The 12,267-nt window shown below is 29.6% G+C and overlaps 1 protein-coding gene across 2 annotated transcripts; it reads left to right on the top strand.

Annotated features, from left to right (window-relative positions):
• The first annotated feature begins 7,511 nt into the window (after positions 1-7,511).
• LOC120083744 (NDR1/HIN1-like protein 26) lies at positions 7,512-8,687 on the top strand. 2 transcript variants are annotated; one of them, XM_039039599.1, is made up of 2 exons: positions 7,512-7,916; positions 8,188-8,687. In XM_039039599.1, the coding sequence occupies exons 1-2, from the start codon at positions 7,523-7,525 to the stop codon at positions 8,256-8,258; spliced, it is 465 nt and encodes a 154-aa protein (XP_038895527.1). In that variant the 5' UTR covers positions 7,512-7,522; the 3' UTR covers positions 8,259-8,687. The 2 variants fall into 2 exon arrangements, with proteins under 2 accessions (XP_038895527.1, XP_038895526.1); XM_039039598.1 differs by having other exon boundaries at positions 7,512-7,986.
• The last annotated feature ends 3,580 nt before the right edge of the window (positions 8,688-12,267 follow it).

The raw sequence follows: 12,267 nt of genomic DNA, 5'->3' as shown, positions 1-12,267 counted from the left end.
AGAAGTCTATCAGTGTCTATCAACGTCTATCATTGATAGTTCTAAAATTTTTCTATATCTTGTAAATATTTTGGTTTATTTTTTTATATTTAAAAACAACCATTTTGATTTTATTTTTCTTTTCTTAATGAGGTATTTTATTTTTAGTTCACTAGCTAAATATATCAAATATAAAATATATCAATTAACCAATATATTAAACATTGACTAATATATCAGATATATTATTGATATACATGTTATACTAAAGAGGATAAAATTAGAATAATACAAAACGGAAAACTTGATGTAATATTTCTTACAACATTTGTAAATTTCCAAAAACCATTGCTAGATTTACAACTTTTAGAATATTTTCCAAAAGCCATGTTATACATCAAACATTGCTAGAATAATTTGTATTTCAATTACGAAAAGGTCCATAAGATAACCACATAAAGTTATGAACTAAGTTTTCATTAACTAATCAACAAAACATTTCTATGAAGAGTGGAAGAGTGTAAGTATCATAAAAATGTATCATATGTAACGCCTAACATTAAAAAATTTTCTATATACAATGCATAAATAGTCAACTAAGTGATAATAAACATGCATCATTTGGATATTGTCCAATAAATTTATAGGATTCATCTGCGTTCTTGTAGAAATCCAATTGATTATATTGCATTTGTCTTGTTAACTACGATCAACCATGTGTATATCAATGGCAGATCCAGAACTTCGTGTGATAAGCACACAAATATATATAAGTTAGAAGTGCAACTCATAAATTTCTAGATTTTTGTTTATCTATAATTCCTAAACTTGATGACGAGAATTAAACGAGAATTATTATATTTTAATAATGTTTAGTTTAGTGGATAATTTAGATTAATTAGTGTTTAATTAGTTACTTTTATATTTCCTCACAAGATTATAAATAGCTATTTTAGGGTTGTAATTAGAAACTTTTGATAATCCATTTTAATATGGAACTTGTGTTCTTGGAGAGGTTTCTCACAATTAGGGATGGATTTTCCTTGTTTAGCGATAGACTTGGCCTAATCACCTCACTTCGCTGTATCAAAACTTTAACAATGTCTAGTAAGTTCATAAATTTTCAAATTTTGTGTTTAATAAATTCCTAGAATATCAATTGTACATTTAATCCATCTCTTACATATTTGAATATGTTAAAATTTAAATCAATTTTTAAATTCAAAGATATATGATATCTAGGTTTAATAATAATAATTACGAATTATCATAAACTTTATAGAATTATTTACTTAGATATATGAGAAAAAATCATTCAATCAATTTGTGTACAATAATTTATAAGGATTCGAAAATATTTGTATATTTCCATATATTTGGGTGTGAAAAATTAAAATGAAATTAAGTTATGTTGGCATGTTTCAAGTGTACTAAAAATTGAATATTGTACATATTTTCTAAAATTCAAAATTAAAAATCGAAATAGTTTATATATATAGAAAAAGTAAAATTATATAATATTTGTTAGCAAGTTAATTATTAAATTAAAAAGTAATTAATGTGCATCAAGTGGGTAACTAATAATTAACGTGCATTAAGGTAGATAAACGTAAGAACCAGGAAAAAGAAAATCTAAAAATCTCAATTCGTATCCAATTTTCTTTTCCTAAAAATAAAAATCTAGATAATTAATAACCATGAATCACATTATGAGTTGGCAAAATTAAAACACGAAAATTAAATAGATAAATAGTAACACTAATTAAAACGATGTTCTAGGATGAACAATATATATTCGAAACAAGACTTAGATAAGTAACACAAACTAAGACGATGATGTAGGATAAGTGGTATAGAATTGAAAAATACACCTAATAAATTTGGATACATTGGAAATATACTTGTCTAAAAGTAATATTTTTTAGAAAATAAATTTGTCTATATAAAGTCGAAAGTGTTGTGAAATTGAGGGGCACGATACGAACATGGATATGGTGAAAATATAATATAATAATAAATAAATATAATATAATATAAAATAACTAAAATGATAAAATTGGATAATATGAAAATGACATATGGCTTTTAGGACACTAAGCATTGGGCATCTATTTTTATGATATTTATAATACTCTCCCTTAGATGTCCATATATATATATATAATATGTATCGTTAAAACCTTATTAGGAAAAATCTAAAGAAAAAAAAATCTAGTGAAGGAAAAAAAGTACATGTTTCATATAATACATACTTCTAAAAGAATACAATATATTTACTTCCTCTCACGAAAACATCACTTAAGATCTCTGAGTTACTACATTCCAATGTTGTGCACTAATTTTTGAGATCTAGCTTTGTGTGAAAAAATAAATATCCAGAATCTACATAACCAACTAGATCAAAATTTGATTTATTTGGATAAAACAAACTCATATCAATTGTTCCTCAGGGATAACGGAGTATATGCTTAATTACGTTCCAATGTCTTTTTCTAGGAGAAGAACTATATCTCGCTAATAAATTTACTGAAAATGCAATATCTGGTCTTGTATTATTAGCAAGGTACATAAATGCATCAATTGCACTAAGATATGGTACTTCACTACCAAGAAGTTCTTCATTATCTTCTAAAGGTTGAAATATATCTTTCTTTATATCCAATGAACGAACTTCCATTGGAATACTTAATGGATATGCTTTGTCCATATAAAATATTTTCAAAATTTTTCCTGTATAAGTTGACTGATGAATAAATATTTCTTCTGTCAAATGCTTAATTTGCAAGCAAAGGCAAAATTTTGTTTTTCAGAGATCTTTCATCTCAAATTTTTTCTTAAGATATTTTATTACCTTTGAAAGCTCTTCAAGAGTTCCAATTATATTCAAGTCATCAACATATACAGTTATAATAACAAATCCCAATTGTGATTTCTTTATAAAAACATACAGACATATTGGATTATTTTGATATCTTTCTTTCAATAAATATCCACTCAGGCGATTGTACCACATCCGTTCTGATTGTTTCAAACCATATAGTGATCTCTATAATTTTATTGAATACCATTCCTGAGAATTTGATGTAGATGTTTCAAGTATCTTAAATCTTTTTGGGATTCTCATATAAATATCATTATCAACAGATCCATATAAATATGTTGTGACTACATCCATGAGATGCATATCCAGACTTTCATACACAGTTAAGCCAATTAAATATCTTAGTGTAATTGTATCCCACAGGTTCAACACCTTTTGGTGTTCGGACTACTGGTCCAAAAACCGACCGTTTTGAAAGTGAGTTTAATTCTACTTCGATTGTTCCTTTCCACTGAAGCCAATATTTTCTATATCGACATTTTTCAACAGATTTTGGTTTAGGACCTCATTTTTAGATATAATATCAAGGTAACATTATATGCAAAAATGTTGTCAATAACTGCATTAGTTTGATTCTATCTTTTTCCTATCATGACATAATTTATTGAGATCTCATTATTATCTTTAGCTATTTCACTTTTCTCACTGGTCATGTCGGAGATTTCTTCATGGGCATTTATATCCTCAACCAAGTCTTTTTTTTACTATTAATTATTTTTTGTTTTCGAGGACTTTTATCTTTCGAACCCACTGGTCTATCATTCTTCTGGCGTGTTACAGACTTAAATTTTTTATGGAACATTTGCAACTGGTATATGTGTCTTAGTTACTTCTTTGCATCTATAAATTCATCTAGTAACTGATTTGCTATATTTTATAAATAAATTATTTTCTAAACTTCAAGTTCACAATGATTTATACGGGGATCTGAATGAGAAAATAACGATGCACTCCACGTAATTTCTTTTTTCAATTTCTTAATTTCTCTCCCTAATGTTGGAAAATTTGTCTCATTAAAATGACAATAAATAAATCATGCAGTAAATACATCCCTATCAGGGGGTTTAAAATATTTAATAATTGATGGGGAATCATATCCAACATATATTCCTAACCTCCTTTAAGGACCTATCTTAGTGCGTTGTGGTGGAGCAATTGGAACATATACTACATACTCATAAATTTTCAAATGGGAAATATTTGGCTCATAACATGTAATGGTGAGTACTTACGATAAACTACTAGCCTAATGCATACAAGTGATGTTGAATGCAAAATAATATATCCCCATACAGATGAAGGAAGTTTAGCTCTCATAAGTAATGGTCTTGCAATTAATTGCAAACATTTTTTGAATGATTCTGCTAAAGCATTTTGTGTATGAACATGAGCTATAGGATATTCAACACTTATCTCAATTGACATACAATAATTATTAAAAGTTTCCAATGTAAATTCACTAGCATTATCAAGATGAATGGTTTTAATTGTATAATTAGGAAATTGTGTTTTTAACTTAATTATGTGAGTAAATAATCTTGCAAATGCAAGATTTCGACTTGATAATAAGCACACATGTGACCATCTATTGGATGCATCTATTAATACCATAAAATATCTTAATGGTCCACTTAATGGGTTAATAGGTCCACATATATCACTATGAATTCGTTCTAAAAATGCAGGTGATTCAGTCCCCACTTTAGTTAGTGATGGTCTAATTATTAATTTATCTTGAGAGCGAGCATCACATGATAATTCATTAGATTGAAGAATCTTCTGAATCTTCAATGGATGTTCATTTGAATTCTCAATAATTCTCCTCATCATTGTAGATCTTATATGATCCAATTGGTCATGCCAAATTGTAAATATGTCTGCATTCATTAACTTCAGGTTCATTGTTGCATATGTTTCAATTACTCGTATATAAGTATAATACAATCCAGAAGATAAAGTAGGTAATTTTTTCAATATACGTTTTTCATTTGAGATAGTAGAGATAATATATAGATATTCGACATTATTCTTACTAGCAGTCATGATATGATAATCATTGCAACGTATATCTTTAAAAATTTGAAGATTTCTCTTTGATTGACTAGAGAACAATGCCTTGTTAATTGTAAATTTTGTTCCTTTAGGCAAAATAATATTTTCTTTTCCAAAACCTTTGATCAAGTTTGCAAAACCTGATATGTATTTAGTTTTGCTTTCAACATTGTCAAATTGGAAAATTATTTTTTATTTGTAAGTATTGTGTGTGTAGTCGCTCTATCTGCCAGACATAGATAAAAGAAAACAATGACATTAAGTCTAGATATTCTCAAAGTCAAATGAAACACTTGATGTTCTACCAACTGCACCAATCTTCTCTTCAGGAGATTCAAAGATGTCCGTCACATCCAAATTTGTCATGTGGAATAGGTCAAATATGTCATTATCCTGATATGCAAAATTTGCTTCCACATTTTTCTTTTTTTTTTTTTTTTCCTTCAGGGAGGCTTGATAGAGGTAAACTAATTGTTTTGACGTTTGACAGGTACATGACCAATGCTCAGTCATTTCACATTGGAAGCATTTATTTTCAACACTCTTGAATTCTTATCTTGTGGAACTTTTCCTTTGTGATCATCATTTTGTGTGGTTCTTTTGAAATTTCAATGATTAGAATGACTAACACGAAAATAATAATTATTTCAACCTTAACCACGACCATGACTCGACTATGATTATAAAATTCATAACATTCACTTCAAGGAATGGTATTATTCCAGTTGATCGAGATTCGTGGTTCTTCATCAATAACTCGTTATTTTGTTTGGCCACGAGAAGACATGAAATTAGTTCAGGATATTGTTTAAAACCTTTCTCTCGATGTTGCTACTGTAGGAGTATATTTGAGATATGAAATGTAGAAAATGTTTTCTCTAACATACCAACATCAGTAATTTGTTCTTTGCACAACAACAATTTTGAAGTAGTTTTAAATAATGCAGAATTGTAATCACTTACTAATTTAAAATCTTTAGCCTCAAATGTATCCATTCATAATGGGCTTTAGGAAGAATAACAGTCTTTTGATGATCATAACTTTCTTTCAAATTTTTTCACAAGATACGAGGATCTTTTATTGTAAGATATGTCATTTTTAATCCTTCATGGAGATGGTGACAAAGGAAAATCATAGTTTTTGCTTTGTCTTGACTGGATGTCGTATTTCCTTTTTTAATTATTTCTCTGAAGTTCATAGCACATCCAGATGAATTTTGGCATCGAGCACCCATGACAAATAATTATTGCCATTAATATCAAGGGCTATGAATTCTAATTTTGTAAGGTTTGTCATGGTAATAGTATCACAAAATATTGTATTTATATTATAAATTTAATATGTACTAAATATGTAAAATAACATTTAATTTATCAATTAAATAAAGAAGAAAAAAATTTGACCTACCTTCAACGATGGAAGCAACAGGAGCTCGTGCTAATAACGTTATTATGAAGAAAATATAATATAATAATATTTTTATATAATAATAATAATAAATAAATATAATATAATATAAAATAACTAAAATTATACAATTGGATAATATGAAAACTAATGGAATTTTGAAATAGATCTATCACCAATGTGCATTATATTGAGATCCACCAAATGCTACTATTTATAGGCAAAGTGGCAAGTACGATGTGGACTTACATAGACACATAAATTATTACAAGGTATATAGACAATATGAAAAATGACACATGACTTTTCGGACATTAAGTATTGATATCTATTTTTATGATATTTATAATAGAAAGAATTTTAATATTCTGTTGTTAAGATGCGAAAGCACAATACAAGTGTTTGCTCCATAAAATTATATATATAATTAAAAATAGTGTATATTTTTATAAAATGCATGTTTATATACAATAATTCTTTACTTTACTTCAAACATGTACACCTTATTAAAATCAATAAATACCAATAAATACGTTCCTAAGTAATTTTGAAATGATTAACATCATTTTTACTATGAATATACATTTAATTACTCAAAATCAAATCAATGTTTAATATTATATTTTTAAACATAACATTCATATTATTAAAATTAATTTTAAATGGTGAATTGTATTTAGAATGCTTTCAAAATGAGTAATTTTAACAATTTTAAAATGGGTAATTATTTTAAATGATAAAACTGTTAAAACATTTTCAAGTATAACAAAATGTCACTATTTATTAGTGATAGACCACGATAGACTTCTATCAATTGACATGTTGCTATATTCGTAAATAAATTAATTTTTTTCCTCTATTTGAAACCTTTTAAAATCACTCAAAAAAAAAAAAAAAAAAAAAAAATCCAAAGTCTCTCCATGCTCCAAGCTATGTACACTACACCCAAGATGCCACTTGTTTTCCTCCCTTTATCCCACGTGGGCTTTGATGTATAGACTTAATTTTTAGCCTTTATCCACATCCTTTCCAACAAAATAAAGACAACCCAAATCTTGAACTACAAGTAAACACAAAACCTAATGGTGAATAGTGGCATATATTCCTTTTCCCCTTCATTAAGTAAACCAAAACACACATATATATATACATGAGACATCAATTTTCAAAAACCAAAAGAAGTAAGAATTTTGTGAAGAACAATGAGGGGCAATATTGAGGCCTCAAAACAAAGATCCAATGAGAAACATGGGACAACAAAACGCACAAGAATCATCAGAATCATAGGAAGAAGCTTGTTGAGTGTAATAATCCTTATTGGTCTTGCAATTATCACATGTTGGATTGTTGTCTTCCCCAAAACCCCACGTTTCCTTGTGGAAACTGGCCAAGTCATAGCCATTAGTTCAACTCGTACTATGCTTAATGCTACCATAGCTTACACTGTCAAAAGCTACAACCCCAACAAAAGAGCCTCCATTCATATGGATTCTATGAGGATGATAGTCACTAATATGGGCCAGACGTTTTCCTCCGACATCCCGACGTTCACGCAAAAGCCAGGAAACTTGACCGTCTTGTCCTCCGCCGTTCAAGGTAACTTTGAATATCCATTTGGGTTCAAGGAAGAGATAGATCCAAATCTTCGCTTTGAAGCTAAAGTCAGGTATAAAACATTCGACATTTAAGACAAATATATATGTGCCGATTTACCTCAGTTTTGACCTAAATGACATTACTTTGAAAAATTATTTGTTATCTACTTTCTAAGAGTGTTATCAAAGTCTAAACCTATTTTTTAACCCTAAAAGATAGTTTTTAAAATTTTTTCTTGGTTTAATATCTTTTGTGGTTATGTTTATATCAGTTATAGTGTCGAGAGATGGATGTCGAAACCTCGATTGCTGGAGATCTATTGTGATCGTCTTTGGCTTCTGATCAATGATTCTAGAACTTTTGAGAATACTGAATGCAAAGTTGATCTTTGAGATTTGATCTTGGTGTGTGTTATTCTTTTGAATAATCTCAATGATTTGTAACAGAAAGTTTCAAATTATTTTTGTTTTGTTTTATTGTTTCTTTATGGACAGAGAATTCTTGCATTTTCTTTTTTGCATAATGAAGAAGAATGGTATGAAAGATTTGAGAGAGGGTTGAGAGAAATTTTCTTTGGGGATAGCTGACTGAAAAAAGTAGGGTGGAATTGTAGATTTATAATTTATTGTAGTGTGTGTGAAGAAGAAGAAAAAAGTAATAATTGTGAGCATATCCATATAGTTTGAAACCTCTCAAACCAATTTAATTTGGAGAAAGGGCAAAGAAAGTCTCATTTTTTTTATTATAAAGAAAAGAAAAATTCTTTCTCCATTTGAAGCTTGATTGATTTTTTAATTTATTTTTTCTTCTTTGTTCACATTTATGGACTTTTCCTACTATCATACACTAAAAGAAAACCATAAAAAAGAATCATATGATCAGAATTACTATTCAACAAGAGAATAATGGAAACAAGTAACATATATATATCAATCTCCTATTCAAACAAGAAACATGCAATGTGATAAAGATAAAGAAGAGAAGAAGAGCTACAGATTATAGGAAGTGTAAAACGTTAAACAAGAGATGAACAAATATAAAATTTGTACATCTATAATTCATCGTGCCTCTACGAGTTACTATATCTCATAGAGACTTCATTATATAGTACCTGCATTCTATATAATAATCCTTTTCTAACCAATGAAATAAGAAAATCAATATTAATGAAAATTATTATACCATTAAATATTTAATAGATGTTGAAATGATTACCTTAATTGTTGGGAAAAACCTTCCACTTCTATCGCAAAAATAAGCAGAAAATAATAGAGAAATTAAAAAAAAAAAAAAAAACAAAAACAATAAAACTGGAAATACAAAAATTTACATGGAGAACTCTCAACTTGAAGAAAAACCACAATCCATTAGAAAGAAATCAACTATGTGAAAAATTATTGCAATCACATAGAACAATTCTCTCCCCTGACCCCAATTACAATAACACTCTCTCAAAGCTTTTGAATACTCACATCTTTTTCCCACTCTTAAACTAGAGAATACAAAAAGAATTAAATTAGAGTTATTACACTAAGCTTAAAATATTTTTAACTAGGACGGTTAAAAATCAAGGATAGTAACTCTTTTTATAGGCTTGGAGCTCATCCCCATTCATCAATTTAAACGATGTGAGACAAATTGCACTTCTAATATTTTGCCAAAATCTAACAAATTCCACCTTGGCAAGATATTTTAAGAATCCTCAACTTTTGCAACATCCATTGTCTCCATCGATAATCATAATTCTCAAGTTAGAGAACTATAACCCACTCCACCATGAAAAGTAGACCCCTCGGAATGCTACCTCCCAAGACTTTTCTTTTTCGCTACATGTTGATAAGTCTTGCTGATATTTATGATGCAACTTCGACCTACTTGGCTCACGTGAAAGTCATCAGCCATTGACATAACTTCCACCACATACCTTGCATAACCGCCAAGTTAATATGGTAAAGTGGACATACTATGAGGATGAATATTGCCTTGCTTCGATGAAAAATATTACCATCTTCCTGACAACGGAGACAATGTTAGCATCCGACTCAGAGCTTTTTGAGGAACCCACTCTATTAGGACAATAATTTTTCATGATTCTAGACCGTTCACATTCCCGAAAAACGTTTTTCTTCACGAACTCTTTCTTCTTCTTCCACTTGATAGCTACTTGTATTGAATCCTCTTGTGAAGTATACCCCTCACTATTCAATCTCCTCACTATTCAGTCTTCTTTCTCTCAATAATAGTTTATTAGTAGTATTTATAAGAAGGAGGAAGTGACCAGATGAGACTGAATGCCTTATCTTCATCTTTTATCTTCACTCCTATCACCTCTTACTCAGATACGATGCCATTGAGAATACTCAGATGATCTGAGACTTTTATAACTTCCATCATTCACAACATGTGAAATTTATCCTTTTGGTACGACGGATTTAAGATGCTCTTTACTAGATACATTGCTTAAAGCTTCTCCAAAAGCTCTTTCGCTATCGAAATTCCATGCACATTTGCAAGAATATTTATACAAATTTACCTTGATTGAACTTGTAGCTTTCAAATCCTCACAATCTTCATCACTCATGTTGGACTTCTTAGAACCTTTACTAGAATTTCCGTTGGACTCTTTTGGACCATCATCACCACTTAATTCTTAAGAAGCACCACGATTTAGTCTTCCTTTCCATGCCTTTATAACCCAACTTGTATTAGCACATCCTTGACTTACACTTACCACAAGCTGATTTAATCCTTCCATCAAATTTTTCCACATAGAACTTTATAGAACTTATAAAGCTTGACAAACCTGTATAATTCATGGTAAAACAAAAAATAGTGAACGACCCACACTATTTACAATACCTAGCCCACTTTAAGAATTCTTTTTTAATATGGAAGGTCAGACAATGTGGCAACCATAGAACATACTTAGAAATTTAAGAAACTACAAACCTAATGCTTTGATACCACTTGTTGGGAAAAACCTTTTTTTTCTATCGCAAAAATAAGTATAAAATAATAGAGAAATTTAACAAATACAATAAAATTGGAACACAAGAATTTACATGGAGAACTCCCAACTTGGAGATAAACCACGACCCACCAATAGGGGTGTCTGGGTTGGGCCACGTTAGGGTAGTTTTTTGGATCAACCTGAAATTTTGGGTTAGTCAAATCCACAACCCATTGATTCTATATAAAGGGTCAATCCAACCCAAATGAACCGTATATTTTTGGGTTGGGTCGAGTTGCATCACCTGGTTGAACAACTGACAAACAAGAATGCGTATAAATCAGAAATATCAAAATGTGAACATAAATCTAATCAAATCAGATGGCGAAAAAATATATAAAAAAGAGGTTTAAAATAAAATTAAAATAATTACTTGAACACCACGAATTTCAGCCTTGAACCTTCCATTTTTCTTCCAATACATTTTTGTACCCCCAAACTCTTGTTCACTGCTTAAAGTTGGCTAGTGTTTGCGTCTTTTAAAGCAATGAAATTGCTTTGAAATTGTTTGAAGTGCAAGGCAGTGTAGGTTCTTGTCGAACTAACACTGCTCTACTTGAAATTAAGAAAAAAAACTATATTAACAACATAGTTGAAGCAAAGCTAGGAATAGATTGAAGTCATGAGAGATTGAGAGATTAAAAGACTGAGTTAGAAAGATTTTGAGAGGGAGAGGGAGACCGTGAGAGACGAGATTAAGATGGAGAAGGAGACTTGCGGGCAATTTGCAATTCGGCAAGTGAGCATGGAGAGGTTGAGATTGAAAAGGGAGGGAGGTTACTAACTTGCTGGCGACGTGAAGGAGAAATGAAGAAAAAAACCTAGGTTATTTCATATATATATTAAAAGGCATTTGATCGGGTCGGGTCGGGTCGGGTTCATCAAGTTACCAATTTTTTTGAACACCCCTACCCACTAGAAAGAAATCCACTATGTGAAAAATTATTACAATCACATAGAACAATTCTCTCTCCTGATCCCAATTACAATAACACTCTCTTAAAGCTTTTGACTACTCACACATTTTTCCTACTCTCAAACAAGAGAATAAAAAAGGAATTTAATTAGAGTTATCATACTAAGCTTAAAATATTTCTAACTGGGACAATTGAAAACCGATGGCATGAACTCCTTTTATAGGCTTTGAGCCCATCTCATTCTTCAATTTAACCGATATGAGATAAACTGCACTTCTAATATTTTGACAAAACCCAACATTAACATCAATTCTCCCGTAATTAAAGTTTTGAGTCTCACATAAATTCTTGAGTAGATAACATTCTTGTGATTTTAATACATTAATTCATAAAAAATAGTAAAAAAACAAGATATAAAGTTGTT

This window comes from Benincasa hispida, chromosome 8, assembly GCF_009727055.1.
Source record: "Benincasa hispida cultivar B227 chromosome 8, ASM972705v1, whole genome shotgun sequence".
Taxonomy (NCBI): domain Eukaryota; kingdom Viridiplantae; phylum Streptophyta; class Magnoliopsida; order Cucurbitales; family Cucurbitaceae; genus Benincasa; species Benincasa hispida.
The sequence above is the reverse complement of the archived record's forward strand: the minus strand, read 5'-3'. Positions and strand labels throughout refer to the sequence as shown.